Below are 20,809 nucleotides of genomic sequence, written 5' to 3' on the forward strand. Positions count from 1 at the left end.
AATTCAGCAGTGGGAGGTAGAGAAATAAGTCACTGTATCCTGTGTTGCCATGCAAATACATTTCACCCCACATACAAGCTGTATGTGACACAGTACTGTGGGGTACTACACGTGTTGAGGAAGACCCACTGCCCAAAGTCAGTTTTCCAGTGTACTTTCTATCTGTATCTCTGAATCACGTCACCAGTGTATTAAACACAAGCAACTTCACGTTGCCAAACTTTGTTTCATAGTTCTAAGAAACCATGGAACTTACTGACACTAAATGAAGAGCATTATATGACTTTAGGCACTGGGTATAATGTCCTTTAGAGACCCTACATGTGAGAAAGGCAGCTCCAGATAAAACAAGATGTGGATGAAGTTTTATCCTTAAATGACTAAAGTCTACATCAGGGCCAGCATCAGTTGGGGCAGCATTTCTCTGCGCTCATAGGCTGACAAATCATCTGCTTCACATAGCCAGTGGAATGATACTTTCCCGTAACCAATGAGAGGCAGGAAAAGAGGCAATGAATTTCTAGTGTAGAAATCAGAAACCATTCCCTTCTTCACTGCTGTCGCAGACATTTAACCTTTCTTCTGAATACATCATGAATTATGTTTTGTGACTGGGTTGGGACGTAACAGCACAGCTTAAATTGCTGCAAGTGAAATGAGCAGCAATTAAATTTATATTATTCATTGTCCAAATAGTTGACTTTTTTGGGTATGTCGTGAATTACAAAGTTATGGTTACTTCAGAACATGACAGTTTGGTTGTGAATTGGTTAAGCCAATGTACAGAACAGCTAAAATACCTGGTTGTGGTGATCGACTTATCTATAGCTTAGCCTGAGGCCTAGGTTAGGTTGTAATACGACAGTTCAACTTGCAAAAAATAAATAAGTAATCTTTGTAACACATACATTTGTTTCTTTCAAATATGTCACGAATTATGAAGTTGTGGTTAAGTTCAGCTTAAATTAAGTTAAAGGTCTTTGCTGTCAAAATATTTGCCTGTTTCTTCCAAATGTGTTACATTTTTGGAGACTGCGATACATCAACATGAGAATGTGGCACTATTCCTTCAACACACATCATCTGTCCACTGTTCTCTCACTGGCAGTGTAGAACCAGTAACACACACACTCTCTACTTCTCATCATACCTCAAGACAAGCACCAAAAACATTGCTGGACAAGACAAATAAGTACACCAGTGGCCCTCGTGTAGACTTTTACTCCTTAAACGTTTTGGATTATATTGTCACGTAGTACACAGTTTGACCATAGTCCTCAATAACAAAAGCTAAGCAGATGAAAAGACTCTAATTTGCAAAAGAATTCACTATAAACAACACTAATTTCTGGGTGCCACATGATGTTTTTGTATGTGAGAGTTGTATATGAGAGAGATGTATTGAACTTCCAACAGCTTACTATATGTGTACAGCAAACATAAATCTAAACTGTACACAAAATTTATGGATGCCACTGCCTTTCATGAGAACCAGTTAACACACACTATCCAAAACTTAATACCCTACACACTGAAGGTACACCCCATGCACAAGGCGTTAAGTACTGGGTGGTATCACCTGAAAACACACACAAAACATATCCAAGTTGCAAGAGGGCACCATGTAAGTGCTGTAGCATATGTATGGTGTTCCATTTCTTATTGTTGTCCTTAAAACTTTACCTTTTTCTGTCTTGTTATCTCCAGAATATAATACCTACATAACTTTGCAAGCTCATGATTTTTGCTCTACTGACTTCATGAGCAAAATATGTGAGAGTTAGGTAGAGTCCACACAGGATACAGCGGCCAATCTGCAGAGACCAACTTTTGTCCAAAGCACTCAGCAAATTCACTTGTTAGTTCAGAAGCCAAGGCTGACAAGTGCTTGGCTCCTCTCAGCCAGTTGGTGAAACCCCACAATCTTTCTCAAACAACTTTGCAGAAAATATTCGGTAAAAGAATTTCATTTCTGCAATACTTGTAGCTTTATATGTGATCTCCATGATGATGTGCCATCATTTTGTTAATAATCATAGCTGTTGTGATATCTGCACGGAAGTAAGACATTAAGCGAAATCTGAAAAGTTTGCAATGAAAAAATAGGGACCACTATGATTTTGTGTTTGCTGCATATTACGTAATATGTTGCTGTGTATGAAATTTAGCTAATATATTGACTTTTTCTTTAAATTTGGGTGGATGTCTTTATATGTCATCACTCTCGAGAAAATTTATCTGACATACCACACTCATTTGCGAATGCTAGCAGCAGTGATAAAGTTAGAGTGAAATATCCACGACATTCCTCATATTTCATTAACGGATTGAGATACTGAAATGAGATTTTGGAGAAATGATAGCACGCAAAGAGTATTTTGCCATATGGTAATATGCATAACTTCATTTCTACCATGTTATTCCACTAACGTCAGACATTTTTCGACAAAATAATATAATTTTTAATGGCCATGGACAGCTGGTGAAGAAAGTTATGAATCAATAACAAACCAGACAAAAATAAATTGCAGCTTTTGTTGCATTTTCAGCAGAATTCTTACTAGTTACTAACCAAAGCAGAGGTGACATCTTTTTTTGAATGATCACTATGAAAGTGTTGGTATGGAGGTGCTCTACATAATACTTACAAAAAATGTGAGTGTAGACTTCAGTTTAGCTCAGCACTTCCCCTCAAGCGCTCGGCATTTACTCTACAGCACTTGCTGCCACCCCCACCTCTATCACTCTCCCCACACGTGCCCTGCCAATTGCAATCTATTGGGCACCTTATTCTGCACGGACTCTAGTGTGTGTATATGGAACCTTTGCAACAATGTCTTGCTGTGAACGCGCACATCCAGTTGTCAAATGTGACACACTAAAGAATATTTGTCACAACAATTCTACTGTTTATGGCTTGGATACCTGTTGCTGCAAGGATCTCTTTGGAGGATTTAGACAACGAGATACCACAAGCACTCAGTACCTCAATATCCTGTGATGTAAACCATAACTGATATTGTAGGAAGGCAGACTAGATTTTAATGTCAATGTCAAAACTATTGAAGCTGGAACTTATTTTAGACTGGTCAAGAACGTGGAAGGAAACTGGTTCTGGTGTGGTTTTTAAGGAAACCAATGAAAAAATAAAGCAACATGTTTCTTCTAAATAACTTAACTATAGCATTACCATTTCACTCCATACCACCACACTGAGAAGATGAATACCTAAAGCTTCCTGTACAAGATCTGATTTATTTTATTTTACGGCAATGGGCATGTCTCTCTAAGTGAGAGGTAACATAATATTTTGGAATATAAAGGGAAAGTTGTTGACTATCTGTACGTGGTAACATTTTGCTGTGGCTCTATCTGGTTAAATGGAAAAGAAAGTGAAAGCACATGTTTTTTAATAAGGGAATTGGATATATATCCCTAATAGCCTTCTCTCCCCTGTCTCTGTCCACCTCCTTCTCCTTCCCTCTCTCTCTATTACCTCTTCCTCCTCTCTCTGTCCATGTTCTCCTCCCTCACCTCTCTCCATCTCCTCCTGCCACCTCCTTCTGTCCAGCTATTCTCCTCTTCCCCCCTCTTTCTGAGCTTAAGTCTTCGTTGCTGTTACTGCAAATTCAGATTCTTTAGTAGTGATAAATACAACTTTTCTGTTTGCAAACAATGTTTCACTACTGTACCTTTATACATACATTTAAAATGTATGTCGTCTATATGTGTCTAAACATTTATTACAGCAACGTGTAAAAACGTGAAATAATCTGCAACAGTATATGTTGAGATATTTGATAGCAATGTTTTCCGATTATTTGTTACATATATACAAGATGGTATTCCAGAAGGTATATAAAAACACTTGAGTGATCAAAAGCAACATTTGAAGCAAACCGTGAAGAACTTTCAGAGAATTGATATATTGAAGAAACATACATCTACATTGGGACTTATTCAGAAACTGTAAATGCTCATGATCACATATCAGAGAAAGTTTTTTTATCGAATTTTGAAACAATGTTTCATTGGAATACAAGCATATTTTAATAGCTTTAATAATAGGGAATATATAAAGAAACAGGTACCTAAATATATGTCAGTATTAGAATGCAACATTGTGTCAAAATTTGAGAGCAATCGGTCACAAACTTTCAGAAATAAATGATTTTGAACAAACAAGCGTTTACATTTTTATTTATATCAACTGGAATAATTGATCTTTTGTTTCTAGTTGTTTAATGTTTCCATTGCAACTAATATTAAAAAGTATATGTACGCATTCCTGGTAATTTCCTTTGTGTGGTGCTAAATAAGTAGTTGTTTTTACTAGAACCCACAATTCGTGATGCCAGCACAATTGTGAGTACATAAGAATCACTCCAATGATTATTCCAATTTTACTGTGGCAATTTAAAACTTGTTTTCATGGTAAATTCAACATCTAGCAACACCAGTATCGAAATGTCATTGCTTGATAGTGAGGTTGCTAAGCTAATGTCAGATCTCATGTTCAAACTGTTACCCACTTCCCTGTGTACAGACTTAAAACATACCTTATTTTACAGTTTGAAAAATCAGAGTCATCTAACATTAAAAAACTGCCAACTGAAGTAAAACTAGGAGACAACATGCCATCTATTTTGCTCAGAGAGATGCATGCTACGACCAGAAAGCAAGTAACCACCGATTTTTTAAGGGTATATGTCTTCAGTGACTACCAATCAATGTGCATTCTGTACTAGCAGCTAGTCAAGATGTAAGTCTTGATGCAGTGATTTCTATGGTTGACAAAACCGTATGACACCCAGTCAGTTTGTATGCAGTGCTGAAACTGCTTCGTCCCTGTCTCAAGATGACAGATGGCTTTCAGAGCTAACGATCCAGATTCACAAATTATAAACTAGTACATGACCGAGAAGCATATTGAGATTACCGCAGCATGCACAGAAACACCCCATGTGCTGGTATCATTACAAATTCAAACAGAAAATGTAAATGGATACTCTACAAATCACATTTAGATGTCTAGCAGAGGGTACATTGAACCACCTTTACAATAATTCTCTATTATTTCAATCTCTAACAGCGTGAGGAAAAAACGAATACCCCTATCTTCCCTTGTGAGCTCTGATTTCCCTTACTCTATTATGATCATTTCTCCCTATATAGGTCGGCATCAATAAAATATTTTCATGTTTGGAGAAGAAAGCTGGTGATTGAAATTTCACGAGAAGATTCCGCTGTAGTGAAAAACATCTTTGTTTCAATTATGTTCACCCCAAAACCTGTATCATGACAGTGACACACTCTCCCCTAGTTCTAGATAATACAAAATGTGCTGCTCTTCTCTGAACTTTCTCAATGTACTCCGTTAATCCTATCTGGTAAGGACCCCATACCACGCAGCAGCATTCCAAAAGAGGACAGACAAGTGTAATGTAAGCAGTCTCTTTAGTAGATCTGTTGCATCTTCTACGTGTTCTATCAATAAAATGCAATCTTTGATTCAGCTTCCCAACAACATTTTGTGTGTTTCTCCAATTTAAGTTGTTTGTAATTGTAATTCTTAGGTATTTAGTTGAACTTATGGCCTTTAGATTTTACTGATTAATCGCCTAACCAAAGTTTAATGCATTCCCTTTAGCACACATGTGGATGACCTCACACTCTTCATTATTTAATGTCAATTGCCAATTTTTGCCCGATACAGATATCTTTTCTAAATCATTTTGCAATTTGTTTTGATCTTCTGATGACTTTACTTTACAATAAATGACAACATCATCTGCAAACAACTAAGAAGGCTGCTCAGATTGTCTCCTAAATCATTTATATAGATAAGAAACAGCAGATGGCCTATAACATTGCCTTAATACTTGGGGAACACAAGAAATTACTTCCACTTTACTCGATAACTTTCCGTCAGTTACTATAAACTGTGACCCCTCTGACAGGAAATCATTAATCCAGTCACACAACTGAGACAATATTCCACATGCACGCAATTTGACTGCAAGCTGCTTGTGAGGTACAGTGTCAAAAGCCTTCTGGAAGTCCAGAACCTTGAAGAATGCGCACCATGATGTTCATTTATTTCTCAACAGTCCAGTGACACTCAGATAGGAAACTAGTATGCTACCAACTTGAGACAGAGCACAGTGAGGAGGCTCCATCATCTTGCCACCTGTCCATTACAGACCACAACTCCCATCTTTGATTTTTGGTTGGTTCCGGAGCAGACATTTCTGCATTGCCAGTAACAGTATTAGATCAAGAAAACTTTCAGACACACACACACCCGTACGCGCGCGCATGGTGAATAACTACTGAACCTTGAAATGGGCCTTTCAAGAAAATTTCCATGGATTGCTTGAGCCATTATGGTCCATTGCTTGGTGATAAGTCAACAAAAATCACTTGAACAAAACACTTTAATCACTTGTACAGACGTCCCCAGTTTAGTGTTTGCAGCTGACCCAAAGCGCAAATATTGAGGCTTGCTAATGAGACAGTCAAACATTCTCACAGAGAAACCTAATTTGGATTTTTCTGAAATGAAAGTACAATACACAACCACAACAACAGGCCATCCTGAGCCTGCTTGAGCCCGACACTTGTCACCAGAAAAATCAGCATGAGAAAAACTTTAATATCATGCTTGACATATGTTTTCCTCCTAAAAACTGCTGGTCAGGTCCCCTCCATCTCATTCTAAAGATGGACAAAACCCGTTGTCCCTTTGGAGATTGTAAAGATTTAAATGCTGTGACAGTGTCAAACTGCTATCCCGTACCTCATTTCCACAAGTTCAACTACCAACTTTCCAACAAAAAGATATTCTCTAAAACTGACCTCATTCAAGCTTATCACCATATCCCTGTTGTGGTAGTTGATGTGTTGTTATCACACTATCTGGACTTTTAGAATATTTGAAGATGCCCTTTGATCTGTGCAATACAGCACACACATTCCAGTGATTTATTCATAGCATTTTGAACAGTTTGCCTTTTCTGTATTCTTATACAGATGATGTTCTCATTGCTTCAGCAGGAAATGAAGAACATAATGCATCTGCAACAGCCTCTTGAATGATTGGACAAATATCACCATAACATTAAAGTGAGAAAATGCAATTTTAGAGAGAGTGGATTATTGTGTCTCCCATCACAGGATTTGACCTTTATAAGAAAAAGTTAAAATTATCAAAGATTCCTTCCTCTCAAAACAGTAGCAGGACTGTGCTGGTTTTTAGGGATGGGGAATTTATATGAATGTATTTGTTTAACTTGTACAAGAGCACCACAGCAACGATAATCACCCTGTCACATGAACCAAAGAAGTAGATGAACTGGTATAAGTTAAAAGAAGAACCAGCTAATGCAAATCAGTTTGCTCATCCCTCACCAGATGTTTCCCTAATTTTGATGATTTGGATTAGGCTATAGGTGTTGCTTTGCACCAACTGTGAAAAGGAGCACCTGAGCCACTTGCATTTTTCTCCACGTCTCTAGCCCACAGTCCATTAACACTTGCCCTTAAACAGTGTCCAGAAAAAGCAATATCCAGACAATTACACTATCTGGAATTTCTCAGTTAATCACACCAAGCATTCAATATAATCCTGGAAGACAGAATAATATGGCTCATGCATGTTCCAGAGTTGCAGACGTCATATTGTCAGCCAGCATTTCATGGAAGATACTGCACAGGCACAAAGCAGCAACCCAGAATTGCCCAAAGTGAAGGATTCAGGCCCCTGTTCCTTAGTGTTTATCACAGATAATTTGTGATAATTCTACAAACAAACTAGGGTCACATGTTCCTCCGTCCTACCACCAACAAGTCTTCCGTGCACTAATGATCTAGTTCTCTCTGGCATCAAATGTACAGTGAACTAGAGCCAATAATGCTTCATTTGGCATTCATTGTAAAAGATAAAAAAAGCTGTGGGCAAAATCATGTGTTCAGGACAAACAGTGCACTTCCCAAAGAAATGTGACATTACCACTGGAGAGGGAATAATATGTGGTTGTAATGGTCACAGTGAAATGTAAACACTGGAAAAATATCGATATACACATAGGAGTAATAGGTCTTTTGTTTTCAGTTGTTAACATTTCCACTGCAACTGATACTAAAAAAATAAATGTTGCATTCATCGTAGTTTCCTTTGCATGGTACTAAATAAATAATTATTTTTATTAGACCCCTCAACACCCACTCCTCTGTCTCAGTGAAACACTAAACGAATCATTCTTCTTTGAACATTTTTACGTCTTCTGTCAAATCAGTGTCTAGGAATCCCCACTACACAGCATTACTACCCCAGAAGAGTGTGAATAGTTATAATGTAGATGTTTTCTTTACTGGATTTGTTGCATCAGCCAAGTTTTTCCCATGAAATGCAGTCTTTCATTTACCTCCCTTACAATGTCTTTTATACAAACATTCCACATTAGCTAGTCCCTATCTGTTATTCATAGATATTTAGTTATATTTGTATCATATAACAGTAACAGAAAGTACACAGAATCTCCATTACAAGAAGAGCTGATATTACAGTAGCTAATACTTCTCGTGCTCAAGAGCCCAACATACTTGTTCATAACTGAAAACTGTGTAGTAAAGTGCTGCAGGCTTAGGAATGAAATATTTCAAACTGGTCTCAGTACCAATAACAATCCATAACTTTTCATGTACTTTAATCCAAAGTCAGTTGCTTCTCCTAGCTTCTAACAAAGAACAATATACCATTGACAAACTCCAACAATGGAAAATCCAGGATGGAATGTAACAATATTATGAGAAGGAAAGTTGCTACTCACCATAGAGCGGAGATGCTGAGTCGCAGATAGGCACAACCAAAAGGCTCTCACAATTATAGCTATTGGCTCAGTTGCCTGAGACTGCAGACGTGTGTGAGTTACATATATATTTTTGACAAAGGCCTTAATGGTCGAAAGCTATAATTGTGAGTGTCTTTTTGTTGTGCCTATCTGCAACTCAGCATCTCTGCTATATGGTGAGTAGCAACTTTCCTCCTCATAATATTGAGAAAATCTGTATGATAAAAATACAGTATGCTCAATACGAAACCTTCATTAAAGAATTAACACCTGCAACAAAGTTTAATGCCTACTAAGATTTCTTGCAGACAAAACATGCAAAAATATAAATCAAAGATATGACAAACTTACCATGTGCTTCATGTCCTTCTGCACATAGGTTCGAGCCTGTACAATGGCCAATTTTTTTTCTTTCTCAAGATCCTCAAGTAAATTCATAAGCACCTTTTCACTGTACTTCAAAGAATACACACTCATGTCCATTTCAGTCACAGTCACTTTCTTTTCCAGTGTACCACCAAATTTTACCAACATTTCACCATTTTTCCGAGAAAATGTCACAGCAACTTTGCCCTGCTGGCGTAGCCAATGAATTGCTACTTCCAAATCCTTCAAATGCCCAGTAAATTGACAAATGCAAGCAACTTCTTTCAACTCCAGTAACATTCCTTTCTGACTATCTGTTATAGATGACCACACAAATTCGGCATAGGCCTGTAACATAATTTCATTTCATCATGAAATATGTCAATAATTTTTTGTCATAAAACAAATGATCAATAAATATCACAATGAGAGAAAGAGGACAGCCCACTGATACATTAACTGATGTATACTCCTTATAAACAGTACATATTTCTAGAATGCATCAAAATCTTTCTCCTCAGTTAATCTTTCAAGCTGCAACACCAGACAAAACAAAGATGAAAAGCTTGCTCTGCATTTTTACTAGCTGATGTAGAGGGTGTGATCCCAATAAACTGAGTGTCATAGTCTCATGAATATGTTATTGGGTATATATACTTTATGGTCTTGCAGCAGTACATTAATGCTATATAGAAATGTATAAACAATGCCGTGGAAAAAACAAACTCACATGGAGCAATACACTAACACACACAAAAGAAGCAACTGAATCATGAAGGATAACACTGTTCTCAACTTTTCTGCTAGCATCAAACTCAACTTACATTAGCACTTTCTCCATTGACTATCTTACAAAAATAGTGCTGGAATTAATTTTCATGCATACTTTCCAACTTATCTGTTGGTTCCTCATTAACTGTTAACCTACTGCTTCTTCATTTCTTCTGTTCAATGATTTAAAAATTTCCTCTAGGGCTGCTGAGCACAGAATTTCCGTACGGATCCCTGTATTAATTTTAAAATTTTCCACTATTTGAAGCACTGTAATGCAAGCTGTAAGAATGTCAAATGTTCTTAAGTTTACTAACACAGGCTGATTTAGTGCCTTTTCCCCAGATTTCATTTAAATTGGGTCATAAGCTTTGGCAAAATCTATGGATCCCATCCAAATTGGTAAATGTCGTTCACTGTTTGATTCTGTAACTCCATTCACAAATAGCAAGTAGCTGATGATGCAACAACCACTTATACAGTGATCTTGTTCACTTGTTTGGTTAAGATTCAATGTTTTTGCTGTGTGGTTGGTGATAATTTTAGTGAATATCTTGTACTTAATGAGGAGAAGGCTGACAGATCTGGAAAATGTTTTATTTTGTCTGTCTTTTATAATGTAAAAGTACAATACTGCAGCATTACTCCCCTTCTGATGAACCATATTGCTTTGCAGACATTATGTGAATAATTTTGCAGAAACATCTACAATCATCTTTCCTTTCTTCATACTTCAAGAGGTTTTACACACCACACCAAGAATTACTTCCAGGATGTCTTTGTCACCTACATCATCTTTTGCTGATTACTTATGTACTTTTATTAAAAAATTGTCGCTTTTGTCTATGTATGTATACACTTTGTATACTACAATGCTGAACTTTTTGCTTAGCCTCATTTGTTATGACACCCCTCCAACCAACTGTCATAATTTACATTTCAGAGCTGTTCCCGGATGACCATTTATTTCCAGGACTGTATCAAATTTTACTCTGATCTCAAAAATCTAGGATCACTTGGTATTCTAATGTAGTCACAGCCTGTACAATTCCTTTATGTTTGGTAAAAAAGATAGTCTGTTCAATTTGTTCAACATCAACTCAATTTTCTATTTGTTTTCTTTAGAAAGAAAGTGTTAAAGGAGACATGCTGACATTGTTAGTACATTCTACAAACACATGACCTCTCATTTCTGGCATCTTATTCAAAAATCTTCCACTGAAGAAATGAGCTATTTTATCCTACTTTTTTACTAACATGCTCTACCTATAAACCTTTAACCAGATTCCCTATAATACAGAAATTTCTGTAACTCTTCACAAAGGTTTCCGGAATGAATTTTTCACTATGCAGTGGAGTGTGCACAAATTTGAAACTTCATGGCAAATTAAAACTTTGTGCTAGGCTAGGAGTCTAAAACAGAACCTCTGCTATTCATGGGCTCATGCTCCACCAACTGAGCTATCCAGCTATTTGCCCTCACAACTTTATTTCCACTACTACCTCTCTCTCCTACTTTCTGAACTTCACAGAAGCTCTCTTGTATAACTATTGGGACTGGCACTCTGGAAGAAAGACATTGTGGATTATATGTCCTTCATAGAGGCCTACGTTTTAATCAGACTGTGAGCATGGGGGCAAATTGATGTGAATGAGTTCCATGGAACATCTTTAGTTTATTTTTAAACAAGTCCTGCCATTCTATCAAGGATTCATTCAGTATATTTGTCAAGATGCTTTTAATTTTACAAAAACACCTACATCTGGATTTCCTTCCTGCCTTTTTTCACATGTCCTTAAATTTCTGATAACCCTACTGTATTTCACTTGATCCTATTTAACTTCTCTTCCAGGTCCAAAAACCTACTTTATATGCTACATTTCTGTAATCTATTGTCCTTAAATAAAATCTACTATAAACTGATGTGTTTTTTAAGTGCAGATTATTGTGTATTAGGCCTATGCCAAATACCAGAAAATTTTCTTGGCACTTTCTCAGCACAGTAGACTATGATTCCGTTGGGGGGGTCGACAGACGCGTCCGATCCCAAGCGTCGGCTTTGACCCGTGACGTAAGGGTGTTGTCGTGTGTGACGTCATGACGGCGCGGAGTTTGGTTTGAGTGTGGCTGTCTCCAGTTCTGTTTTATCTTATTTTGTTTAATTTTCTGATTTGTTCGTTCTATCTCGTGAGATTTTTTTTTTTTTTAAATTTAAAAACGCTTATTACTTATTTTAATTATCTGTTTCCTCCAATTTCTGTTTTAGTTTATTATATTTATCTTTCTGATCTGTTCGTTCTATCCCGTGAGATTTTTTTTTAAAAAAGACAAAAAACACAAATCACCTACTGAAGCATCTTTATCTTCTATGGGTTGCAGGGGTTACGACCCCTGGGGAGGTGGGTGGGTATTCATGCATCGCTGTCTTCACTTACACATTGTAGCTACGCAAGGTGTCTAAATTTGTTTATATTTAGTTTGCCCCCCACCCAAAGCACCCCATTTCCCGCACTTGTCCCGTTAGTGTCATTAGGCTTTTTGTGGAAAGTGTGTGTGTTTGTTTTTGTTTCCGCCATATTTGTGACGTCATGGGTCAAAGCAGACGGGCGGGATCGGACGCTTCCGTATTTCCCCGTTGGGTAGTTTTACACTGGGCTATTTTAGTTCTATAGAGTGTTGCTCAAAATTAGTAAAAACCTATTTTAGCAACTTCCATCATTTAAAATAAAATTTAGATATCTTTCCCACACTTCTGATGGAAACTGAAATGAAAACAGACTTTACCTTTGTTGAGGCAACATGAACATAAACTTCCTCCTTAAAGAAAGAAGGCCACACAGACTCTTTAACAGCTTTCAATGTCTTTTCCAAAGGCCTCTTTAGAAGTACATCAGCAGCCCACATTGTCCACGAATCACTTGGAACATATGTGAAATCTGTGTATAACATTAGTTGTTTGTGCCTGCATTAAAAAAAGATAAATGAGAGTAGAGGAAACTGCATGTAATACAACAAAAAAGAGAATACAGGCATATTTCAGCAACAAAAAGTTCCTTAGGGTACATTTCCAAATTTAACAGATAACAAAAAAATGACAGTGAAAAACCATGTGGGTTTCACAATACAGTCACTACTATTATCTAACCTATTATCAGATTAACCTACTGTCATTAAATCTCTATGTATTTTGATTTGCTCTATATGACAAAATCTAATCAATGGCTTTTTTCAAAATAAAATACCTGAGCTATCAAACTTTCTGTAGCCTCTAGCCTTGTTGCATCTGTGAATACACACTCATGTTACATATAAACTGAATGACAGAAATCCAGTTTTACATTACTCAGGTACAAAACTGGAAGCAACAGTATAAATATTTTCTTTGAAATTAAACATCTTACATACTGTTGTAACTACAGAATTTTGGAGAGCCTTTATGCAGTTATCTGCACTAACAGTAACATACCAAAGTAGATTGATTTAAACCATAGTCAACACCTGCATATCTTTCATTTAACCACTGTCATTATAACAAAAGTATTTTCTTTAGTGAAAAGTAGTTTAGAGTACTACACATTGTTTACTGAAAGCAGTGAATTACAACATTTAGCCTGCTGCATAAGATGTCATACGAATGGTATGCATACACAGCTACTAGTAGACGAGAGCAGGAGATTAAGAATAAGATATTATTATGTGAACGTACAACCACTCTATTATTAGGGCATCATCAAAGGAAATCAGCTGTTATATCATAATTGACAATTAAATAAAAACGTGAGAGATCGTCACGGTATCCACCATAATAATAATAATAATAAAACTTTCCAATTACCTCATCATCTCTTCTATTACCGCATCAAAACAAGCTGGGCTTATGCCGTTTCTGAGAAATGCTCTGTTCAATTCGTCCAGTGTAAACGTGTGACGATGATGATAGGAACACCAAGTATCAACAACAGGTTTCCAAAATGAAATTTTATCTATCCGATCCAACGGATTGACATCTTTAGGGCGAATACTTGAGTACAAAGCAGTAATTCTCACATTGTCATTCCAACATTTTGGTAACTTATCAGGCGGCAAAGGAGGTTCAGTTTCCAGTACCATTTTAACTTAACACCACAATCAGCTGACAACACTAGTGTGCAATCTTCAAGCGGTTCAATGACTTTCAACTCTACCGCTCACGAACTAAACAAACACTGCCGCAAACAACAACAACAATCTCTTTGGTAAGCTCAGAGAACGCATATTCTAGTATCCAAAAACAATTGACAGCTGATATATTACATCACCCATGTACTTAGTGAGAGCAAAGTAATCTTTGGCCAGCGATCTTCATATAAATATAACCACAGTCGAACACAATTGATAATGTATTAGACAATCGGGATAAAAAATTTTTACCTTCATGTGTTAGACCATATGCCATTAGACTGTGATATCACTATCTATGGCGTGTTCACAGATTTCCTTCTAGCGGCATCAGGACTTGCCGGGCGGTCCGATAGATGTCTCTGCGACGATCGGACTGCTATACAGGCGATTGTGGCGGGAAGCGCCTCGCCACAGAATGGCTTTGCAATCCTGATTCAGTGGCACCACAACGACATTGAGTTGCGTCACTAGTTGCGTGAAATGTGTTGCACGCAAATGGTTTCATATTTGACTGTAGACACGGCGAAGCCAGTATATATTTCAGTTTCGTTGTTTTGTGGCTTTCTGAGAAGTGTCTGAAATGAATGTTTTGGCAGCTGCACATCGAAAGAGTTGTGTTGGAGTTAAAGCTTGTTGCGTGAATCGCTGCATAAGAAAAAAAAAAAGAAACGTGTTTCGATTCGCGACTGGATGAAGAAAAGACGTCAGCCTGATTGATCAGCATCCTTCCTGAAATAATTTGTAATGGAAGACCCAAAAACTTGTTTTAATTGTCTTAGAATGTCACCATAACTGTTAATGTTTCTTCTAAATAGAGTTAATTATGCGATAAGGAATAAAGATATTGTAATGCATTAAGCACTGTCGCCAGAATTGAAATTACATATCACATTGCATGCATGCTATAAGATGAGGATTCAGTTGGTGATGACGCTTCTTCACTAACACCGATAATTATTAACATTAACATTAATGATTATTAACACTGACAGAAGAAATTATTCGAAGTAGGCGCATTAGGAAGAGAATGGTTTGCAAACTTCTCTCTTGATAGGTCTGTAGCGTGGCATTATTTCAAAATTCAAACATATTTGAATGGGGAGCACTGCTGCGACGTTTTAAAGAGATGAATATTGAATAAAGAATATAGCTTCTTGATTTTCGTAGCCTTCCCTCCTGTCAACAATATTCCATAAAAAAAATTAAAAAGAAAGTGGGTCAACTCGAACGATGTGATTTTAGTCTTGTAGACAGAGAATTTCTACAGCTAGAATTGCATTTGCTTGTATTTTTCTAAATTCAGTTGTATATGTGCTACTAATTCAATATATTTTTCCTTGCAGCTCAGATATTGTCAAACTATGTTCTGATCGCACATGAAGGTCTCAGAAGCAGCAATATCTTGCTTATTTTTGTAATCAGCATCACTGAAAATCCACAAACACCTATGCAAAGCATATATATCCAAAAAGCGTACATTATTATCCTTTCCCCACTTCATATTTCAGTTTGTCTACGTCCTACGAACAAACATAACCTCAAAACCCATGCAACTAGTGTCACCAAAGTTGGAACACGCCGAAACTATGTAGTTTCACCGACAAGTTGCAGAAACGCGGGTGCCCATGCGCAGTGGCCGGTAGAGAATTTGCCTGCAACCTAGTGTCGTCGTGTAAACTAGGCTTAACAAAACAGTCACGACCAGGGGGGCGCAGAAAGCTATGCGAAGAAAGCAACGTGTTTTCTCAGTTGTGCGCATGACGTCTCGGTGGAAGCAGCTGTGCCAAACAGTACACAGTTCGAATTGTGTGTGATTGTTTATCTTGTGTTGTTTTGTGTTTGAAGGAGTATTTTGATTGAGTTCTTTCTTCTGAGGTACTCAGTCAACAGCGGAAACATTCGGAATTTGGGAGTGTTAACGGTTTTTGCTGTAATTGATATTTGATTCGGAACTGAAATAGTTAGCGATAGTGGACAGCGGAATCAACATTGTGTTCGCCAGCTCTATAGTTTATGGTTCGTCCTGTGAAATTCTTATTGGAGAATCTACAAGTGAGTGGGAAAATTAATTTTTACAATGCCAGGCTGTGCTGTAAAGGCCTGTTTTTCCTACAACTGGAGCACAAAGGGAACTGACGTAATGTATCACAGTTTCCCGCGTAATGAAACATTACAAAAACTATGGTTGTCGAAATGTTGTAGGAAAGACAGTGTAAATGCTGCGCATGCAAGAATATGTTCTCGCCATTTCGCCGAAACAGATTACATAAGGGATTTACAGTCTGAATTGCTTAATTTGCCCCGAAAATGAATGCTCAAGCCAGATGCAGTTCCTTCGTGCAATTTGCCGTGCAGTAGTGCGACTGTCAATGTGTCACCCGCAACAGAAGACAGAACCAGACGGTATAAGAAACGAGAACTACATAAGAAATCTCTGGAAACTCTGGAAAAGCTGTCACCAAATAAGTAACATCATAATAAGAGCACATGTACAGATGACAGTTTTTTTTTCAGACACAGATAAAGTTACTTTGATGAATACTATAGCGGCTTTAGAAAGAAGGAATGCTGTTCTTACAAACAAGTGTTTGCAACTTCGAGCTCTTAAGTAAATTCATGTCAATGCGATTAAAGGAATAGTTTCTGATTTATTTGAGCCGAGGTTTCGAATTTCAAGTGTGTGTCAGTGTGGTTGTGATCTGACATTTTACCGATGTGTGAGGCATAAGCTGCTAAAGAATATAACTCATCAGTTTTAACTGTAATATTTTAGCAGCAGAAAAGCAGTTTAGACATCTCATTTCTGGTATAAACAAAATCTTCCGCCAAAAACTTGACGTAAACGCGCATGCCGTGTCGTCTGCTTGTGAGCGCTTGCTTCCACGCTGACGTCACTAGGCCAGCCAATGGCAGAGCAGAGCGGTTACTGCCCAACCTTATTATTTAGTAACCTTGGTCACGACACTTCGCCTCGATAACATCGCTTACTGCGTCAGCAGCGCGCCAAGCGGCCAGTAAGTTAAACTGTTGAGTTCGGCGCGATTGTGAAAGCGAAAACGAATAATAGTTGTTTATTTTGGCTTGTACAATGGTTTTTACAAATGCAGCAACAAGAAGAAGATAACACGTCTGTCTTTTTTAGGTTTCCTAATGATGAAAATATTATTTAAAGGCAAGAAAACATTTTATTAGCTTTGTAATTACACCCTGGATACGGAAAAAAACAAACACATTTACTGTAAGAAAAACACAGAAGTTACACACAAGCCAAGAATAAAGATATTGACAGCAGAGTCATGGAGCAGCACATAAATATAGACGTCAAGGAATTTTTTTCTTTTCTTTTAACACTTCCTCCAAAAGAAAAAATCATGAAATTATTGCTTTGTCTCTTGCATGCCAATTTCTGAACATAGAAAATTAAATCGAACTCGTTCAAGAGGTTTCATCAAAATATCTTCCAACTGGTTGTGTCCATCAATGTGTTCCAAGAAAATCTCACCGTTCAGATATCTTTCACGAACATAGAAATTTCGGACCTCTATATGTTTAGAACGTCGATGATATTCTGGATTTTTTGCCAACTTCAATGCACTAGCATTGTCAACGTAAAGAACTGGAGGCTGCCCCAACATTTCCACTAATTCTGATAGCAGATGACGTAACCAAACTAACTCTTTTGCTCCTTCACTAGCTGCAATTATTTCCGCCTCGGTTGTGGATGTGGCCACTATTTTCTGCAACTGACTTGTCCATAACACTGCACCACCTGAGTACTTTGCAAGAATTCCAGTTGTTGAGCGCCTTGTCCAGTTATCACCTGCGAAATCTGCATCAGCGTAAATCTTTAACTCTTCTTTTTTATTATATACAATTCCAAAATTTAAGGTCCCTTTCAAATACCGGAAAATGCGCTTTACTCTATTCCAGTCTTCAGTGGTTGGTTTCTCCATAGCTCGAGCAGCTTTATTGACTGCAAAAGTGATGTCTGGACGAGTTACTGTTGAAAGGTACATGAGACAACCAATTGCTTCACGGTAGGGTACAGATGACAAAACTTCTTCGTTTTGATTATTGTCCTCACGTCCAATAGGAGTTGAGATTGTATTGCATTCTGCCATTCGAAATCTTTGCAGAATTTCTTCTGTGTATTTCTCTTGACTTATCATTATTGCTCCATCTTCATATTGCTTTATTTTTATGCCAAGAAAATTGTCAAGACTGCCAGTTGTTATTTCGAATTCATGTTGTAAAACATCCATAAAAACAGCAATTTCTTTCTTGTTACTGCCGACAATCAGGCCACCATCAACGTAGATTGCCACATAAAGGCTATTTCCATTTTGTCTACGATAAAATAGGCATGGGTCTGCATCACTGTTTGAAAAACCAGCTTTCTTCATGAACTCAACAACACGTTTGTTCCAGCAACGTGGCGCTTGCTTCAACCCATAAAGACCTTTTTTTTTTTTAAGAAACATACTCGGCCTGTACCATCTTCGAAACCTTCTGGTTGTTCCATATATACTTCATCTTCAAGTATTCCATTCAAAAAAGCTGTCTTTACATCGAATTGTTCTAGCAGCATTTTCTTTGAAGCAGCTACAGCCAACAGAGTTCGTATGGTGTCATAACGTGCCACAGGGCTAAAGGCGTCGTCATAATCAATTCCTGCTTTCTGAATACAGCCTTTTGCAACCAATCTGGCTTTAAAGCGAGTACCTCCATTGACTGCGACCTTTCGCCGTAGAACCGAGCGGTGTTGCAAAACTTTGGCATTCTTTGGACGGTCAACCAGCACCCAGGTATTGTTTTCCTTAAGTGATTGAAGTTCTTCACTAATAACTTGCATCCATTTCTCCTTCTCGTTTGACTGCAATATTTCTGAAAAACAGTTTGGATCTTTGTATCCAAGTGCATCAACTTTTGTTGCCATACAAAATTCACCACTTTCCATCCAGGTTGGTTTTCTTCGTTGTCTTTTGTTCTTCTGTTTCTCTTCATTAGAAGATTCAGCAGCTTCTGCTTTTAGAAATTCTGTTAATTCTTTATTTTCTTCAGATGTACTCGACTCTTGACTTTCTCTAGAATCGAGAGTGCCAATTTTTTCTTGAGTTTGGCTTCCTCCAGAAGTGTACAGCCTAGGAGATTTACATTGGTCATCTTTAGATGAATTCGGATCATTAAATTCTTCCCGAGGGACTTCAAATTCAACATGATCACTATGTAAATCACAAACAATTTCTGGCTTAAATTTTACATCGTGACTCAACACCACTTTTCTTTTAGATGTCACGAGTGTTCTGTGGACACTCTGTTGCCCAGTGACCTAATTGTTTGCATTTATTACACGGAAACTTCTGTTTTAATTGTGACTTCGTCATCTTTACTTGCTGATTACTTGTTTGCCGTTTTCTTGTTTTAGAAACGACAAAAGCTACACTTCCATTAACGTCTTGTTCACGCAGTTCAATAGTACAGAGTTTTTCAATCAATAAACTCAAGCTTTGCTTTTCTGTCGGTATCGTATCCCAGAGATCCTTAAAATTGTCGTAGTCTTTTCCCAGTGTAGACAAAATTCGACCATTTAAGATTCTTTCAGATAGCGTATTTTCTTCATGTTTTGCTAATTCATCGTTCAGGTCCACAAATAACTTTTGCAGTTTGGCCACATGTGCACTAATATCTTCCGATTCATCACGTTTAACACGGAAAAATGTTTCAATCAACATATTCAAACGCTGAGTACTGCTACGTTCAAATCGGGCGCGTAATTTGTCCCAGATTTCTTTAGCATTCTTGCACGTTAAGACGAGTTCTGCAACAGGTTTACTTAGCGCACTTGCTATAAGACTTGCTGCCTTTGCGTCGTCCTTGAGCCATTCCACATACGCTTCTTTTTGTTCACTTGTCGCATCTTGCGGCAACTCTACACGTTCACGTGTACCGTTAATAATATCTTCTAGTCCATATGAACGTAGCAGCATAGAAATATGACATTTCCATTTGGCCCAGTCGTCAGGTCCTTCAAGCTTATCAATGCTGACCTTATAATCGCCGCTAGCAGTCATATTTCTTTACAGACATACGCTCATTTCAAATATTGTTTTAATTAAACTGTGTTGTTTGCCTTTACACGTGTACTGGGCCCATAACCTGATGAAAAATATTATTTAAAGGCAAGAAAACATTTTATTAGCTTTGTAATTACACCCTGGATACGAAAAAAAACACATTTACTGTAAGAAAAACACAGAAGTTACACACAAGCCATGAATAAAGATACTGACAGCAGAGTCATGGAGCAGCACATAAATATAGACGTCAAGGAATTTTTTCTTTTCTTTTAACACCTAAGAAACTTGAAAGGTACATATCACCATGTAACTAAACTGTATCGTCACGATTCGCTTGCAAATTACATGTATATTGATGATTAATGTTTTGTTTTAGGAGTAGAAAATGGCTAGTCAATAGCAGAAGAGAAGATCTTATGAAAAAAGACCATGTTTCCCTTTAAAATAATGTTAAGTTTTTTCCGCTAAAGGTTGAACAAAATCAGTTCATGAATGCAAAGAATAATAAACGGATGTGGAATTCAGTTAATCACATTGTTTGACATTTCAAATACGCCACCTCAACTGACGATGAAGAGGAG

The 20,809-nt window shown here is 37.4% G+C and overlaps 2 protein-coding genes across 3 annotated transcripts in view; one reads left to right on the forward strand and one right to left on the reverse strand.

Moving 5' to 3' along the window:
* LOC126182460 (charged multivesicular body protein 7) overlaps window positions 1-14,266 on the reverse strand; it is a 212,976-nt gene extending 198,710 nt beyond the window's left edge. Inside the window, exons 1-3 of the mRNA XM_049924851.1 lie at window positions 13,826-14,266; window positions 12,775-12,952; window positions 9,204-9,566 (exon numbers count right to left, since the gene is read on the reverse strand). Of these exons, the coding sequence (XP_049780808.1) occupies window positions 9,204-9,566; window positions 12,775-12,952; window positions 13,826-14,100 (816 nt within the window). The 5' untranslated portion in view covers window positions 14,101-14,266. The remainder of the gene's footprint in view (window positions 1-9,203; window positions 9,567-12,774; window positions 12,953-13,825) is intronic.
* Window positions 1-20,809, forward strand: part of LOC126182476 (pantothenate kinase 3) — a 164,265-nt gene that overhangs the window by 39,924 nt on the left and 103,532 nt on the right. The gene's annotated exons all lie outside the window — the stretch shown is intronic.

This window comes from Schistocerca cancellata, chromosome 1, assembly GCF_023864275.1.
Source record: "Schistocerca cancellata isolate TAMUIC-IGC-003103 chromosome 1, iqSchCanc2.1, whole genome shotgun sequence".
Classification (NCBI taxonomy): domain Eukaryota; kingdom Metazoa; phylum Arthropoda; class Insecta; order Orthoptera; family Acrididae; genus Schistocerca; species Schistocerca cancellata.